The sequence below is a fragment of the Protobothrops mucrosquamatus genome, unplaced genomic scaffold, assembly GCF_001527695.2.
Source record: "Protobothrops mucrosquamatus isolate PMUCROS unplaced genomic scaffold, P.Mucros_1.0 scaffold8, whole genome shotgun sequence".
NCBI lineage: Eukaryota > Metazoa > Chordata > Lepidosauria > Squamata > Viperidae > Protobothrops > Protobothrops mucrosquamatus.
The window spans coordinates 2,373,249-2,392,216 of record NW_015386395.1 but is presented as its reverse complement, the minus strand read 5'-3'; the positions used below and the strand labels follow the sequence as shown (position 1 = coordinate 2,392,216).

Below are 18,968 nucleotides of genomic sequence, written 5' to 3'. Positions count from 1 at the left end.
GATCATGTGATCAAAATTTGGGTGCTTGGCAACTGGCATGTATTTATGATGGTTTTAGCATTCGGGAATCATGTGAACAAAGCAATCACATGACTCCTGAATGCTAAAACCATCATAAATATATGCCAGTTGCCAAGCACCCAAATTTTGATCATGTGGGTGCTGTGATGTCCTAAGTGCAAGGAATGGTTGTTAGTCACTGGTCTGAGTGCTACTGTAACTTCAAATGGTCACTAAACGAGTAGTTGTAAGTCAAAGATTACCTGTACTCCACAAAGGAGATCAATCCAACAGCGGACAAGAATTCAAATTTGACTTAAAAGTTGTATTAAACCTTAATATCATTACTGCCAATGTAAATAACAGTCTTCAACTTGATCACATTAAACCCTTCAGTTACGTGGACTCTTAAAGGGATCTCGGGAGTGACATGTGAATTGGGAGCATCAGGTTATGCACTCCTGGTATAAACCTTTCCCTAGAGCCTGACATAATAGTGTAGGAATGGGTTTACTCTTCAGCAATTTGTGAGAATTAAGTTATAATGTACATCGAAGCCTGACTGTCTTTCAAAACAGGAGTGCTAAGAAATACTATTTCTTCTTACAGTGGAGTGTTAGAGCCCAGAGAAGCAATCACATGGGACATTGTCAGAGGAGAACTGGAAGGATACAAATGAGTTGAGGTTGACTATTGCCCTCAACAGGCTGGAGATGACCTGACCCAAAGAGTATTCTTCCAGAAGTACACCTGTTCAAAGGACCATGGTTACTATTATGCCATGCCAGCTGCAAGATGGTCTACTGAGCAATGGGTTCACATGCCTTTTAAGGGTTTAGGTCTAATGCTCGGATTTTGTGGTCATCAAACAGAGGAAAGTATCCGTTAGTAAATTCAAAAGTTGGTATAAATGATGTCAGCAGTTTTTCTAGCGATTCAGCCATCAGTTCTGCCAGCCACTAGGATGTGATAAGAGGAAGATGGCCGGGTTGGTTGGGGTTTATTTGTTGAGCGTGGTGACAAACTATTTCTCAGTCCCGGCCTAGCCGATAGATGTGATGCTGTGCTCCCCGTTCGCTTGCAGACACTTCAAAAACAAAGGCCACACACAGTAGCAATTCCTGAGTTTCTTGATCCCGCAAAACCTGTTTGGAAATGAGAATAACAGTTTTTATTGGCAGAGATCCCTAGTTGGCTCATGAAACAAATCAATCCGTAACACAGAGCAGATACATTTAACCTCCTGACCCCCTTTCCAGGGAAATTAACACAATAGAAGAAGTACAGGTAGTCCTCGACTTACAACCATTTGTTTAGTGACCGTTCGAAGTTACAATGGCACAAAAAAAAGGTAACTTATCCGTTTTCACACTTATGCCCATTGTAGCATCCCCATGGTCATGTGATCAAAATTTGGGTGCTTGGCAACTGGCATGTACTTATGACAGTTGCACTGTTCTATGGTCATGTGGCCACCGTCTGTAACCTTCCCAGATAGCTTCCGACAAGCAAAGCCTATGGGGGAAACCAGATTCGCTTAATGACTGCATGATTCAACCAGGTTAAAAAAGGTTGTAAAACAAAGCAAAACTCACTTAACAACTGCTTTGCTTAGCCACAAAAATGTTAGGCTTAGTGGTGGTTGTAAAATGAGGACTACTTGTAATGTCAAGGCCTCTGGTGTCTCCTCAATCAGCTCTTTTATGGTAGGGAGTAGCCACTGAAACCCTACAATTGTGGGGCTACTCTTGGCATTTCCTTCCCCTTCTGTAACGTTTCTTTCCTAATTAGTTGATGCATTGTAGCAGATAGTTCTCGACTTACGACCACAATTGAGCCCAAAATTTATGTTGAGACATTTGTTAAGTGAGCTTTGCTCCATTTTACGACGTTTCTAGCAATAGAAAATGAATCACTGCAGTTGTAAGTTAGTAACATGGTTGTTAAGTGAATCCTGCTTCCCCATTGATTTTGTTTGTCAGAAGGTTCACATGAACCCAGGTTACTGCAACCATCATAAATATAAGCCAGTTGCCAAGCATCCAAATTTTGATCACATGACCATGGGGATGCTGCAATGGTTGTAAGTGCGAAAAATGGTCAGAAGTCACTTTTTTCAATGCTGCTATAATTTTGAACGGTTACTAAATGAACTGTTGTAAGTTGAGGACTACCTGTATTTTATTAACTATTAACCAATTTATTAACTATTAACCAATTAAATCTAAGTGTATTATACATAAATATGACCATTCTAGAGGACATACTTTGGGATGAATTGTTCCTGGGACCACTTACTGTCTTCTAGATGCTTCCAGGTGGAACCTGGCGCAGTCACCAACATTAAAATAAAACATATTGAAAATGCACATTTTAGCATCTCAATGTTACCAAACCTCACTGAATTTGGGGAGGGATCTTACATATTGATGATCTTGTGATTTCAATTTATAAAATATAAATTAGTAATCCTCCAGGCATCCCTGGGAGGATCATGTTGCTGAATCTTTATGTGACAGTTCTCACCAACACTTTCAATGATGATGGAGAAAGTCATATCAAAAAAGGCTGATAAAATTGATATTTTCAACGATGCATGTGTGAATCACAGCAGGCAGCACAACCTTAAAAAAGGCACTACCTTCTCAAACCAGGTGTCTATGGAGATTCTCAGTTATCCAGGTCTTACCGGTAGTTATCCCAAAGGTGCTTTTTCAGGAGGCAACTGGACTCTCTTGTTTTTCTTTGAAGACGTTTCGCTTCTCATCCAAGAAGCTTCTTCATTGTTTTTCTTTTTTTCTTTTGAAGACAATCCAGTCAGAGCTGAAGAAGCTTTTTGGATGAGAAGCGAAACGTCTTCAAAGAAAAACAAGAAAGTCCAGTTGCCTCCTGAAAAAGCACCTTTGGGATTTTCAACCCAGGATGCTTCTCGGGCAGTAAATGGAACTGATAATTTGCGATTCTTATATAAGCATATAAAATATCTTTTTATCTGCTCAATTAAGTCAGGGACATATTTAAAACAACGAAACATTTAATGACTATTCTCACTATTTAATTGATTAAATGTCCCAGACGTAGCCTTAATTGCACCTTACTCATTTTGAGATGCTTGGGAAAGAAGGGATCAGATAATCAGATAGTACTCCATAAAAACCAACAGGAGAAGATGTTCTGGAACAGGTTTAACTTGCTTGGCACTCCCAGAGAAGGAACCAGCATAACTACCTTTTGTTTCATGCTTAAACAAGGCTCTCAAAGAGGCCGTAGCAATTTTGTAAAAAGTTTTACACTAAGTTCTCAACCTTGGCAACTTTAAGATGTGGACTTCAACTCTCAGAATTCCCCAGCCATCATATGTCATAAAGTTAGCAAGGTAGAGAAACATTGAACTAAGCCCATCGAGAACTAGAAAATGAAGTAAAACTAAGGTTTGGGCAAAATTTTCTGTCTCCACATTGCTTCCCTATGGAAGTATAGTTTTGACTCAAAATTCTTTCTCACCCTCCCCATAATTTCTTTCCCTATTAAATACCTGCAGGATAGTGAAATTTTCAAGCACGCTATCCATCATTAGTTTTTCTGGCAATGTTTGTAGTTTGCGAATAAAATTAATGAGGTACTCGCAGAGTGGCGAACGCTGCATACGGAAAACAAAGCGGCCATCTTCCCAGTGAGGGGGCTCGGCTGTCTGGGGAATCAAGTGGATGAAATGGAACAGATAATCGGAAAGTAAGACAGATCAGACAGAAGCCCGAAACTTACAACCATACATGTGTACTTTCAGCAATCAATTTATTTTTAAAAAAGATTTTTTTATCCCATCATTATTACTTTTAGGTATAAGTAATTCAAGCCAGCGAACATATATAATACTCTTTCCTCCTCCTATTTTCTCCACAAAAACAACCCTGTGAAGGGGGCTGGGCTGAGAGGGACTGACTGTTGCAAAGTCTCCTAGGCAGCTTTCATGTCTAAGGTGGGACTAGAACTCCCAGACTCCTGGAGATTGGCCCCATATTACCCAGCAGGCTTTTGTGCCTAAGGTGGGATTAGAACTCATAGTCTCCTGCTGATTGGCCCAAAATTATCTAGCTGGCTTTTATACCTAATGTCAGACAAGAACTCACAATATCCTGGTTTCTAGGCCAACATCTTAACCACTACTTCCAAAACTGGTGTATTTTACAAAAGTAACATGAGATTTATTATTTTAAATGAAAAACAAATACAGGCAAATTTCATTGACAACAGGGACACTTTAAAAAAAAATCCAATAACACCCCCCCTCCCCAGTTCTTTTGCCTGTCTCTCAGCCAGATTTTTCCATCACTGTCTTAAATCACTTCAGCTTTACTTCCCCAAGCCTAATTTTATGAAGTCCAAACCTTTTGCTTCTGCAGGCAAACGACAATAAACATCTGATTTCGTGTTACTTGGCAAGATGTGTAGACTTCAACTCCCAGAATTGGCAAGGCTGACTAGAGCATTTTGGGAATTGAAGTCCACACATCTGAACGTTGCCAAATTTGAGAAACACTACACTAATATCTGTAGATTAAAAAAAATCTAGCACACTAAGGGGATTCTTGCTGTGGTGGTTTTCTGCCGAAAAATAATCTGTAACATAAGGCCAATCGCAAACTTGTTCTGCATTATATCCCTGGAGTTCAATAAACCTGCATACATATAAGGCAGGGGTAGGCAACCTTGGCTCTTTTATGACTCGTGGACTTCAACTCCCAGAATTCCTCCTGGCTCAGGAATTCTGGGAGTTGAAGTCCATGAGTCATAAAAGAGCCAAGGTCGCCTACCCCTGATATAGGGCCTAAAACTCTTAATAGTTAGTGGGGTTTGAGCTTAGTTTTTTTTTAAAGTAATGCTTTTGCTCTGAAAGTCTTTCCTGCCCAAACCCCAAACGAATTTATTCCTGGGGTTTTGGTTGCTTACAGATGCAAAAAGAGATTATTATGTAGAAGTCATATTCAATACCAGGGCTGGTTTAACTATGACACCCTAAAATTAGCAACCACTATGGATTATAGTCTTGCTGGCTGGGGGATTATGGGAATTCAGCTCCAGTACAAGCTATGCTGACTCAGGAATTCTGGGTGTTGAAGTCCATGAGTCATAAAAGAGCCGAGGTTGCCTAGCCCTGGCCTAGACCAAGACATTCACAGCGTGAAAAGTAGCCATAGTTTTGGTCTCTGTACTGAGAATCCTGAAGTTTCCCTTGTCTCGAGAAGTACCGAGGAAGCCAAAAGGAATAACAAGGAGATCCTCAGAGGATTTCCCAGCGACCTTTCTCCTATTGATTATTTCCCTCACTCTTCCTTTATCTTCTAAGATCAGGCAAGATGGAACTTTGTGTGGTCCCTCCAGACTGCAATTCATTTTGCCAACACTGGAAGTCAGATTCCAAAAACCGGTAAAGTGCTACTTTAGATTCTGCCTCTAGCCAATGAACACAGAGAGAAAATCCCTTCTCTCCATGTCTATTTATTTTATTTTTATTTTATTTATTTGTCAAATGAAAATTACAAATTCGAATGAGCAAAATGAAAAAAAAAAATGAAATTAGTGACAGGGATGATAGGCACGCTAGTGCATGTACGCACGCCCCCTTAGGAACCTCTTAAATATGGGATGAGGTCCACAGAAGTTGATTAGAATTAAAAATGTGAAAGTTAGTAGCTGAAACAACTGAATCAGATAAGAGATTCCAGACTTTGACAATACTGCCTATCTCCTTCAATTTTTCTGCTGGAGAATGTCAGTGTTGCCAAGGCTGTGCTAACAGGCTAAATACAATAGTCAGACTTGGAACAAGGCCACTTTTTAGCATGGTTGCATGCAACATTTTTTAAATTCTATGGCTGGGTTTCTTAGCCATAAATTTACAACATTCTGCTCCCCACATCCCACCCTGGCTTGACCCAGCATGGCCACCCTCATCTCTGCCCTCAGTCTCACAGCTCCTCCCTCACTACACCCACCTCCAGTTTTTCCACCACCTGTTTGCCAAACGAGCAGACTTTGGAGGTGCAACTGAGAGTCAGAGCCCGTGGGCCCTCGTATCGGCTGCTCACCCCATAGAAGGCCCCTCCTGTGCCTCCAAGTTCTTCTTCAAGGAGGGAAAAGCTTAGGTCAGCCTAGAGCAAGAGATTGGAAAACAGAATCAGAAGTGTTTTTAATGACTGATGCAAGGGTGGGACAAAGATTAGTGAGTGTTATTCTCTAGAGCAGCAGTCCACAACCTTTGCGGCTTGGCGGCCCAGCTGGGGGGGGGGAAGAGAGGGGAACTGGGCCATGCGAGCAATGGGCCAGTGTGCGCACATGCATGCAGCTCAACTTGCACGAGTGGTGGACTGGCATGCACGCGCACAGATCGAACTTCAGAAAAGTGGCAAACCCGCTATTTGCAAAACTCGAGCTACATGCGTGTGCGCTCCAGCCAGCCACTTGCGCAACCCAATTCCGAATAGGTCATGGCCCGGGAATGGGCCGCAGCCTAGAGGTTGGGAACCTCTGCTCTAGAGCAGTGAAATAACATCCCCAGTTATTAAAACAACGCATCTATTTATTTCAGAAGCAGAGAAAAAGAAATTGCTCACCTTAATGGCCCTGCTTATAATTTTCCTAGAATATACAGCTAATCCTCAATTTACAACCACAATTGGGACCAGAATTTCTGTTGCTAAGCAAAGAGGTTGTTCAGTGAGTCATGCCCAATTTTACAACCGTTTTTGCAAGTTTTGTTAAGTGAATCATTGCAGTTACATAACTCACAATCCAGCTTCCTCCATTGATTTTGCTTGTCGAAAGCTGGCTAGGAAGGTCACAAATGGCAATCACATGATCCCGGGATACTGCAACGGTCATAAATGCAGTTACCAAGCATCTGAATTTTGATCACATAACCATGGAGATGCTGCAACTGTCGTAAGGGTCAGTTGAAAATGGGTCATAAATCACTTTTTTCAGTGCTGTTGTAACTATGAATAGTCAATATTGTCTGAGACACTACACATCCTCTTCACAACCTGTTTTCCTTGTTACCTTCTGGGAGGAGGCTTTGTGGTATCCGAAGCAGAACATCCAGGTTCGGTCACAGTTTTGTTCCATACAGTATTAACCTTGTGAACGTTAAAGTTTCCTCCTTCCGTTATATATTCAAGATGGACAGTGATTAATATTTATATGTTACTTATATGTAAGGGTGTAGGTCTATACGTATGTTGTTTATAGTATGTTTAAATGGGTGTTATTTATGTGTACACTTGAGAGCAAGCAACTAAACTTTATTTTTAATGTGTGCCATTGTGCCCACAGTAAAAAAAAAATGATAATAAAGGTTATCTATCTGTCTGTCTGTCTGTCTGTCTATCTATCATCTATCCATAAACAGATGGTTGTAAGTTGAAACTATCTATATGGAATTTCGGACTAAGGACAGCGTATACCCCAGAATCCAAATAAAGCGTAAATAAAAGAATAAATAAGAATTATTTTTGATTATCTAACACTACTACATTCAGCTGTTGTTGATTTTAAAAATAATGACGTTATTTTGAACATGAAGACGTGACTTGGAGCACTTTATGGTGCAAATGGAAATATGTGGCTGGGCAGGCAATATAAAGTTTTAATGCATCCAACAGTTCTAATATTTGTTCTTGATATAAAGCTATCTAAGGTGACTTTTAATTACACAGGATCAGAATCCAAATATCTCCGCAACAGTTATATTGATAAAGCCTCCCTGTTTCTAATTTACTAGCTGTGAGAGAGTGAGACTTGATTGCCACTCTTCATAATTGAAAAGGTATTTGTACTGAGGCCAAACACCAACAAGGAGCTGTTTAATTCATTAGCTTAGTTTTAAACTCAGTCTTGAGAATGACTTGACTGCTGCTGCTAACCAACAAGTATATGTGTGTGTTGCAGCAAGCCATTTTTAGAGATGTGGGATGACTGTTTTCAGATGTAGGTGGTCCTTGACTTACTACAGTTCATTAAGTGACCATTGAAAGTTACTACGTCATGTGACCAAGATTCAGATGCTTGACAACTGACTCATATTTATGACAGCTGCAATGTCCTGAGGTCTTGTGATCCCCTTTTGTGACTTCCTGACAAGCAAAGTCAGTGGGGAAGCCGGATTCGCTTAACAACTGTGTTACTAATTTAACAACTGTGGTGATTCACTTAACAATTGTGGCAAGAAAGGTCGTAAAATGGGGCAAAATTCACTTAACAGCTGTCACGCTTAGCAGCAGAAATTTGGGCTTGAATGTGGTCTGCCTACCGTATATAACCCAATTACCAGCTCTGAACGTCTGAAACATGGATAAGCAACTTGCAAATGTTTGAACTACAACTCCTACAAGTCCTTGCCATTCGCCATACTAATTAGAGCAGATGGGATTCAGACTGCTAAGCATCTGGAATACATCAGGTTAGTTTTGTGGACTCCGCTCCAAATCTATCCACTGACCCCTGCAATCTGGTTACTGATTCCAATAAAACACACTGTTTCATACGAGCATTGATCATAAATCTGTTTCCTAGCACAGCCTGCTTGCATTCCTGATGATTTGGGGGCGGGGGTCTTCAAACTTGGCCCTTTTATGACTTGTGGACTTCAGCTCCCAGAATTCCTCAGCCAGGCACGCTGGCTGAGGAATTCTGGGAACTGAAGTCCACAAGTCATAAAAGGGCCAAGTTTGAAGACCCCTGATTTGGGGATTCAATTAGTAAAAGAGTTCTTACCCAGAATTTAACCAAGAAGAAAGCCTGAGGAGGCCCTTGATCATACAAATCTCGCAGTCCACCTCCCTTCTCTGGAAACTTGTCATAGATCTGGCGTACATCCACCATCTCCAGGGGTGGCTCAGAGGTGGGTGTTGGGTCAATGTGAACAAAACGATGCTGCTGCTTACACTATGGAGAAGAGAAAGCCAAGTCAGAGCTGTCAGATGAACATAACCTGCATTACCTCACAAACCGTTTTCTGGAGCTCTCAGGAACTTGCTGAGAGGCAGGCAAACCCTACCAGAAAGTGTGTCCCCTCTGAATACAAAGATGCAACGGAGAACAAGGATGCTGTTTATTGGTGACAGTAGAACATTAGGCTATTGCAAGATTGGGACTATCCTGATGTATGGCAGACTTTATACACGGTCACTCAGCAATTTCAAGATTTACATACAATGGCATCTACCTGACATACTGTCATTAATAGACATAGCCTTTCCAACTTGGAACTCCTCAGATATCCTGGATTGAACTTCCAATGTAATTAAGTGGTCATGAGATAGTTGAAATGTATTTTTTTCAGATATTTTTTTTCAGATAAGTTTTCATGTATGTATGTATGTATGTATGTATGTATGAATTCAGCTGTTTTTATTTGAAATCCATGTTTTCAGATCTTAGTGCAGAGTTTCTCAGCAGCTTGAGGATATGTGGACTTCAGCTCCTAGAACTCCCTACCGCTGCCCTAGCCAATGTGGAATTCTAGGAGTTGAAGTCCAGATGTCTCCAAGTTGTTAGTGTTAGAGAAACACTGCCTTAATATGTTGGGTGAAACCAACTATTTATGATGTATTCGATAAATCATGATTAAGCAAATGATGCTTAGCATAACATATAAATCAGCGGTTCTCAACCTATGGGTCGCAACCCCATTTGGGGTCGATCGACCATTTCACGGGGGTCGCCAAGCAAGGCTGTCCGCCATTTTTTCCCCCTTTTCCGGCGGGTGCCTTACCTCCCTTGGGCTGGGCCAGCTGGTGGTCGGCCTGCTCCATCTCTGCCGCTTGCCAGCTACGCCTCGGCCAGCGCAGGGGGCGGAACCACGCATGCGCGGCGCTCCCGGGCAGGGAAAGTCCTCGACTTACGACCGGTTTAGTCCCCGACGTACGACCGGTTTAGTCCTCGACTTATGACCGGTTGGGGGTCGCGGCATTAAAAAGGTTGAGAACCACTGATATAAATACATTTACCTACTATTACTTAGAGCTAAGCTAACATTTTTCATTCCAAACTTTAATTCCAAACATTCAGACAATTAGGTTTTACCCCATACAATTTTTCAAGTTTGACTTCCAGATGGTAATGGGCCTACTAGCATCTTAAAGCTTAAATTCTATCTTTACTTCATCTGGTTGTTTTACCTTTATTCCCAATCCATTCCAACTGATTGTGATAATCTATCTTTCCTCCAAGAACTCTACTCTGTTTATCCTGTCTTTCCTGGATGAAGTAAAGAACTTTTTTTTCCTTATTATTCTCTTAATAACTCTGGAGCATTTGGTAGAAAGACTGTTACTATCCCAAATAGGTCACCGAGTTTCACCACCAAGCAGGACCTAGCATTGTTTCTCTAGCTTTAATCTTATTGTAGTCAGTTTTACCATTCCTCAAACTTTTCAAGGCAAGTTTATTCCAACAGATGGGAACAGCAAGCGAGCATTGAAGGGCACACGTGCACCGTTTTTACCGTATCTCGTTCACTCTGCCGCTCCACAAAAGCAGTAAACTCCACTAGTCGCAGTGTTTCTGTACCAATATGGCTTCCTGGCCAAGAGGTAGTTGTGGTGGGGAGACAAGAGCCCTTCCCTGGGGTGGTGGGATAACCTGACAAGCCAAGAGAAAAAGACCTGTGGCTAATGGAACGTATCCCCATTTTAGTAGTACAAAGTAGCCCTTTCTTAATGATAATAATCGGGACCAGCAACAATACAGTTACAGAGAGTGACATTACATGACTGCATTGACTTAGGATGGCAATTGTGGCAATCCCAGTTGCTGTTGTTAGGTGAATCCCACATGGTCACAGCATCCCGTATTCACGGAATTGCTATTTGTGACCTCCTGCTGGCTTCCTCATTGACTTTGCTTGTTGGAAGACAGCAGAGAAGGTCGCAAACGGTGATCACGTGGTCACAGGAAACCCCAACATCGTAACTGTAAGTTGGTTGCCAAGCATCCGAATCACGATCATGTGACTGGGTAGATGTTACAATGATCACAATGGCAAGGACCTGTTGCAAGTCCTCCTTGTTCAGTGCCATCGTAACATGGAACACTCGCCGAACAGACAGTCATTCTATGAGGACAACCTGTAAGGTAACAAATGGGTGATGGAAACAGGAATCATGCTTACCTGGGGCAGCAGGTGATGCTGCAATTGGTGTGATGGGATATGGTGGCTGGAGGATGGGCTTGATACTGAAGAAAGAGAGGACACATAAAGAATTGAAATCTAGCACTTCCATAGAAAACGCTCCAAAGATAGAGATGAACATGCTGGTTGCAAAAAGATTAATCCAAAACTTACTCTGGAGTAGATTGGCCTTGATTTACATCCCCTGCCCAGAAATGGAAAAAGTCTGTGGATTGCTGAAACCAGAAAGAACATTTAGAAAGAGAGAGTCGTGGTGGCGCAGTGGCTAGAATGCAGTATTGCAGGCTAATTCTGCCAACTGTCAGCAGTTTGATTCTCACTGGCTCAAGATTGACTCAGCCTTCCATCCTTCTGAGGTTGGTAAAATGAGGACCCAGATTGTTGGGGGTAATATGCTGACTCTGTAAATCGCTTAGAGAGGAATGAAGAGCAGTGTGAAGCAGTATGAAAGTCTAAGTGCTATGGCTATTGCTATTTAAAATATTCATACCATTCCTATACTATATAATGCAAACCAAATTTTTGCAAATATGAAAATATTCTTTAATTGACCAAAACAGCGCCCATGATTCAATGTAGTCTGTTGGAATCTGTTGTTTTTAAAGGAAATGCATGTAAGTTTTATAGATTGCAAACACTGTTAGAAAAAGCATTCTCTTACATAAATAAAACAGAACACTTACTATGATAACAGGGATAAATCATCAGAAAATATGTGCTATTTGCTTAAAAATATTCTGATGAACTTGATGCCAATTTATCAGCTACAGGTAGTCTTCAATTCATGACTGCAATTGAGCCTGGAATTAAGGTCATAAGTCATGCCAGCCTTTAAGTGGGTCATCATGTGACCAATCCAATTTAACAACATTTTTTCTGGTGATCATTAAAGTCATGGTTGTTAAGCAAAACCCATTGTCTTCACTGGGCGTTTTATGCTGGAAACTGGAAGTGAATGCCAGATTCTGGCAAAAAAATTGTCATAAATCATGGTCATGTGACCATGGGATGCTGCAAACAGCTGTAAATATGGGCTGGTTGCCAAGTGCCCAAAATAGAATCATGTGACTGCAGTGGGGGACTGAGCATCAGAACTTCGAATCTAGGTCAGAAGTATCTGTTTTGGGGTCTGTTGTAAGTCGAGGACTACATGTAGAGGCATATAACTAAAGTCAAGTTATATAGAGCAGGGGTGTCAAACTCAATTTCATTGAGGGCCGCATCAGCATTGCGGTTGCCCTTGGGGGGGCAGGGGACGAGGGTGGGGGCGGTCTACTGGGTGGGCGTGGATGGAGTGGGTGTGGCCTACTGGGTGGGCATGGTCAGCTCTACATCGTTCGCATCAAGGGTGCCTGTGGGGGCCTGGGCAGGAGTGGGACAGATCTGAGGGTCTCTGGCAGAAGGGGTGGGACCGGGGCAAGTGCCAAGGCACGGTCCATTTCTTCATTCCTCACAAAGGGTGACACCTCCCCGGCATGCACCCAGGGGGCGGGGCCGACACAGCAGGGGCTGGTTCCTCGCTGTTTCTAGATGGCCTTGTGGAGCTTAGACTGAATGCGTTTCAGCATAGATGGCCACCACAAAATTGTACATTGGCTCTCGGCCGGCCTGGGCCAGGGCCAAGGCAGCGGGGACCGTTCCTTCACTGTTTCCAGGATGGTTTCGCGGGCCACATTAAACCATTTCACGGGCCGCATCTGGCCCCTGGGCCTTGTGTTTGACTTGTCTGCTATAGAGAGTCATATAACTAATTAACAGAGAGTTCTTTCACCAGACAAATGTCCTATTTAAGCAGACCATTTGACAACCTGGTCTTCCCTCAGACAATGCTTTCAGAAAGAACATGTAGAAAATTCCTGGAAGCTCCCCAAACCACAATTTCCCAGATTCTTCAGGGGAAGCCAAGGGTTAAACTGCCACAAATTCCAATCTGAAATCTGTAACATGAAAGTTCCCCTGAAAAGAGCTCCAGAGAAATCCCAGCTCACAGCCTTTCCCCCCCACATATGCTTACGGTAGCGGTGCTGGGTGGATAGTGAGCTTCCGACAGGCCTAGTTTCTCCTGGAGGATAGCGGCCGAAACAAGCTGAGCAGAAGACATGGCTGCCATACTCTGAAGTGCTTTGTCCTTTGCCACTTGATCCTGGGCGGCAGAGTGAGGCAGGAAAGAAAGACACGTTCTGTATTTTAGGAGATCATTTCAATTGCTATATGAACTCTTTCTTTATGGATTATTCTGCCAAGGAAACTCTGCAACCATTGAAATTGCAGCGGGCTTCCTATGAGGAGTGTCATTCTGGGATATCCAGAAGTTTTTCTTCCTTCCTTCCTTCCTTCCTTCCTTCCTTCCTTCCTTCCTTCCTTCCTTCCTTCCTTCCTTCCTTCCTTCCTTCCTTCCTTCCTTCCTTCCTTCCTTCCTCCCTTCCCTTCCCTTCCCTTCCCTGTTCCTAGCACTCCTCTATTCATTACCAGCCTCATCCACCTCTTATATTTGACTGAATAAAAGCTAAATACATGCTTGTCTCTGATCAGACCTAGAAGACTACCATGTGGTGCTTGAAACCTGGCACTGTATTTTAAATTTGTTATGGGTTACAGTGCTCTGTCGATTACAGGGTAAAGGCATTCAAAATGACAGCCATTTTGAATTCACATCTGTTGGTCTGCAACTTTGTGTAAAATGTGGAGCATGAAGATTAAAAGAAGAGATTGGGATAACCATCTGTCTGAAATGGTATAGGATTTCCTGCCTGAGCAAGGGGTTGGACTAGAAGACCTCTAAGGTCCCTCCCAACTCTGTTATTCTGTTATAAAAAATGGCTCCACTCATGTACTCTCTTTCTCTAAGCTTTCTCTTTCATTGTGCTGTGCTAACATGTCTATCAGTATCTGACAGCTCTTCCATGATGGAATTTAGAGTGCTGCACATTGGGTTCACAATTGGATCCCCATCTATGTGCTGACCAAACCGAGACCCGCTTAGCTTCAGGTATTCTCAGATCATGTCATGTTGGGTAGGTTTAATATCACTAGCCTCAACCCCTTCATTAAAGCAAACAGTCAAGAACTGTATCTAGAATCTTTACAGCCTAGACACTTAAAAAAGAAAGAAAGTCTACATCACCTCAGAAAAATTTAAACAAAATCAAAAGAGATCCCATCATCTCAAGAAAACTAGGACTCCAGATTTGCAATTAAATTTTTCTCTCAATTATTTGAGTTTCAAATTTTTTATTAATTTTACAATATTACATTTACATATTTTAAAAATAGCGTGGCGGCTGAGCACAGTAATTCCGTTACATTTGAATATCATCAGTACAAATCTCAAATTAATACAACAAACTAATTCCCTCTCTTTCCCCCATAATATCTACTGTCATGTTCAAACCAATACAATTCTTATTCTATTAATCAAACAAAAAATACCTTTCTAATATTCATCAATAATCTTCAGTCTATACATATCTGAATTAATTTGACATTCCACCTTTTAGACAATAACCTAGTAACTTTTTCTTAACTTTAATTTGCCATTGATGTTTAAGTTTAACATTTAATCTTTATCATTTCCAGGTTTTAAATGATCCCAATTTCTAAGTCTCCTATCTCACATTTGAAGCTAATAATTTTTTTTCTTTTCTTCCTTTCACTTCCTTCCTTTCTTCCTTTCCAGAAAGAGAAAAAAAAAATTAAAAATAAACCACCAACATTTATACCACAAACCCATATACAAATTTAATTATTAGTACTTATACTCTTAAGTTTTACTTAACCTTTGTCTCAACTCATAACAATATCTTAAATTCAAATCTTAATTATTTGTAGACATTCAAATTACATTTAATATTTAATTTTTCCAAATGTTTAAACACAATTCCTTTATCCCGATTGCTCATACATTCTAATATTTAAAATACACACCTTATATATAACTTCTACCATCTATCTTACCCATCTAATGACAATATAATATTCTTATTTCAACATATTTCTAGATTTTATATGACCAAAATTTTCTTTATCTCAAATCGTTACAATGTCTTGTGTTCAGAATACATATTCTATCTAACTTCCGGTTCGTCACACAGCCGCCATGGACGGTTGGGAGACTTGCTCTCTCTCCCCTGTTCAGTTTCGCATCGCTGGGGGGCCCTGAAAAGGGCCGAAAGTCGCCCCGAAGAGGCGACCAGCAAGGAGGGGCTTTCGCTGGATCCCGAGAGAGCAGCAACTCTTCCGTCAGACCAGGCGATTCCTCCAAACCGGTGAACGAAAGGACCGGCCATAGAAATATGGCTCATCCCTAGGCTGCAAACAGCCAAAGTCACACTACCATCTGGCAACTTCAAAGCAGCGTGGACAGGACCGGGTGAGGTTTGCCTCTCTTACATCCTAACTACTTAATTACCTGCATAAGCTGCTAAAGTACTTTCCCCCCTGTGGTGAGGGAAGGGGGATTCTAGCCCTCCCTCCAGAAACAGCAGCTATCAACCACTTGGGAGTTTTAAAACGTTGGAAAAATACTGAGATCTTAATTGGAATCCTATTTCCTAAAATTGGTGGATTATAAGATTTGCAACTTTCTGCTCTCTCTATATATATTTCTTCCTTNTTTCTCTTGAGTTTAATATATTACAATGGAAGGAGAACAGGAAAGGATTTCTTCTACAGAGGAAGTACAGGAACAAATTCTTTGTATGTTAAAAGCGATGATCCAAACTCTACGTATGCAAGCTCTGGATATACAAACTCAAACTATGACTTCAATCAAAGAATTATCTATACAGAATTCTATAGAGAAAGTGAAACAACCAAAAGTTATGACAGAAGACTTAGATACTCAACAAATACAGACAATAGAAACCACAAAAAGAAATTGATAATAGAAAACAAGGAAAGAGCCTTTCTTATAAACCAGAAGGAATTTGAAGGTAAACAAGAAAAACAGATGAAAGAGAAGATAAATACTTTGGGACAACTGCATTGAACTGGAAAAATAAAGAGACTACTGGCTAAATCAACTAGTCCTCTTAAGAAAACATCAACTGGACGTTCTTATCAACATCAAACAATAGCCACAACAATACAAGGAGATTTTTTTGATGATTTAAAGGCAAAAATACGAAAAATGACCTGGCAGAGGAAAAAAGCTAGAATAAGATTGAAAAAGATTGGGGTTCTGATCTATATACTGTATGAGATCTAAAATAGAATATATCTAAATAGATAGAATATGTATTCTGAACACAAGACATTGTAATAAATTTTTCTCTCAATTATTATGCCTTCCACTAAATTCCATTCCATCCTATCCTTGTCAGGTTATAGAGTCCATTTACTGGAATGCAGTCAAACCCATACACCCAAAACCATCTCTTTCCTTATCTGCTATGACTCTTTCAATCTGCCTTGGGATGGGTGGGTACAGAAGATTCGCAAAAGATGACATTTTGCTTGCATACTGAGTTTAGATATTTTATCAGATACAGAGCCATGCACCCAATTCATTATGAGTCATTCTTTCAGAAGGATAGATGTGTAAGCTTAGCAGGAATTAGTCAAAAGTGATAGGGAAATCTCTCACTTTGAACTTGGCTTGAATCTCTCGTGTTTTTCGCCGGGCCAACACCTGGATATGACTGGAGACCTGAGAAAGGATTCAGAGAGACAAAACGTGAAAAGGTTTGAAGGAGAAGGCAGCAGATTTCATTCCAACTTTCTCAAGGTTTTTTCTTGTGGCTTATAACTCCCTGCCAAACCCTTCTAGTTTACCTGTTTCCTTGTCCGTGTTTTCCCAGTCCTCAACTTGATGTAACGAGCAATGAGCTCATTACGACCTGCAAGACAAGAGAAAAAAGAGAAAATAAGAAAAACAATTGGGAAAAGAGAAAATAAGAAAAACAATTGGTAAATCAGAAATATTATCTGCCATTCTGAGCTCCATGTGGGACAGGGACACTTTTGCAGGTCATTCGGTCTGCCCATGCCATTGTTGGTAAACCAAATTGCTACATTACCAGAGGGATATCAGGTGTCCCATATTCCAGATCATTTGGATAATTAGGTTCCCAGATTTTAGGGTTAGGGATAGATAGATAGATAGATAGATAGATAGATAGATAGATAGATAGATAGATAGATAGATAGATAGACAGACAGACAGACAGACAGACAGACAGACAGACAGACAGACAGACAGACAGACAGACAGACGAGGGATGAATGGATAGATAGATAGATAGATAGATAGATAGATAGATAGATAGATAGATAGACAGACAGACAGATAGACAGACAAAGGGTGAATGGATGGATGGATAGATAGATAGATAGATAGATAGATAGATAGATAGATAGATAGACAGACAGACAGACAGACAGACAGACAGACAGACAGACGAGGGATGAATGGATAGATAGATAGATAGACAGACAGACAGACAGACAGACAGACAGACAGACAGGAGGTGAATGGATGGGTGGATAGATAGACAGACAAACAGATGAGGGGTGAATGGATGGATAGATGGATGGATGGATAGATAGATAGATAGACGAGGGGTGAATGGATAGATAGATAGATAGATAGATAGATAGATAGATAGATAGATAGATAGATAGATAGATAGATAGATAGATAGACAGACAAGGGGTGAATGAATGGATGGATGGATGGATGGATGGATGGATGGATGGATGAACGGACGGACGGACGGACGGACGGGCGGACAGACAGACAGACAGACAGATGGGTGAATGGATGAATGTATAGATCTGCACATGTCATGTACCATAACTCTGAGTGGCACACATAACAATAAAATCATTAAAAAAAGAACAAAAACTCTCAGCACCCCAAAGGCAACACATTTCTACACACCCACATTCAAATGTACTGGGCTCTAACTTCACTCACGCCTCCGGATGGAGAATTCTGGGAGTTGAAGTCCACATGACTTAAGGTTGCCAAGGTTGAGAAACATTTTTCTAATCCTAAAATGCTGCCAATTCCCTCTGTTTTGTCTTTATGAGAGCCTCAAGAAGATTCACTGTATACAGTTTTACTGCATTCAGGACTATGCCATCCAAATATGATCTCCAGCTGACTTTGCATTTTTGTCTTTATGTTTTTGGAGAGATTAGAAACATGTTCCTTGTTTTCAAAATGAACCCAATCCTACATGTTTTTTTTAAAATTGTATTCTGTAGTACCCACAATCATTTCCATACGGAATCATTGGGTTGGAAGGGATCTTGGAAGTCTTCTATCTAGTCCACCCCTATTCAATGCAGGAATGCAAATTCGGAATAGGGAAGCAGAGGCTCACATGTCTACCTACCATACATCTTTCCCTCGTCTGAAAGAATAATTTTGCGCCTCCCACAGGGTGGGTAGATTGCCAGGGCCTCCTGGAAACTCTGCTCAATGTCCGGGCTCCACACCCCTTCGGCATCATTATCCAGAACCTTTTCCCCAGCATCCCCCATCTCTCTGGAGCGGCTGGTCTCCTTTGCCCAGCTGCCAGGCTCTATAATGCCAGGAGAGATACCTAGAAGCAAAGAAGCAAAAGAAATGTTGAATCTGAGTTAAGGCTTCGCAAACCAATTCAACAATAGCAAAAAAGAAAGCGGTCCATTTAAGGAAATGTTTCCAATCTAATCTTTTCTAGCTACAGGTAGTCCTCGACTTACAACCATTCATTAGGTGATCATTCAAACATTATAACAGCACTGAAAAAGGTGACTTAGGATCATTTTTCACACTTAACGACCGTTG

At 41.1% G+C, this 18,968-nt stretch overlaps 1 protein-coding gene across 1 annotated transcript; it reads right to left on the bottom strand.

Moving 5' to 3' along the window:
* Nucleotides 1-321: 321 nt before the first annotated feature.
* Nucleotides 322-18,729, bottom strand: TEAD2 (TEA domain transcription factor 2). The gene is made up of 11 exons (XM_029283024.1): nucleotides 18,532-18,729; nucleotides 16,964-17,028; nucleotides 16,776-16,838; nucleotides 13,206-13,334; nucleotides 11,345-11,406; nucleotides 11,171-11,235; nucleotides 10,505-10,641; nucleotides 8,773-8,943; nucleotides 5,997-6,152; nucleotides 3,536-3,691; nucleotides 322-1,145 (listed from the first exon to the last, which is right to left on the bottom strand). Exons 1-11 carry the CDS (start codon nucleotides 18,677-18,679, stop codon nucleotides 1,032-1,034), a joined length of 1,266 nt encoding a protein of 421 aa, XP_029138857.1. The 5' UTR covers nucleotides 18,680-18,729; the 3' UTR covers nucleotides 322-1,031.
* Between the last annotated feature and the right edge of the window lie 239 nt (nucleotides 18,730-18,968).

Excerpts from the sequence above, each read along its gene's own strand:
- TEAD2 (XM_029283024.1), bottom strand. The coding sequence starts at position 18,679 with ATGGGGGATGCTGGGGAAAAGGTTCTGGATAATGATGCCGAAGGGGTG. Across the intron at positions 6,153-8,772 it reads TCTTCTTGGTTAAATTCTGG|GCTGACCTAAGCTTTTCCCT; the intron begins GTAAGAACTCTT and ends CTCTTGCTCTAG. Across the intron at positions 1,146-3,535 it reads AAAATTTCACTATCCTGCAG|GTTTTGCGGGATCAAGAAAC; the intron begins GTATTTAATAGG and ends ATTTCCAAACAG.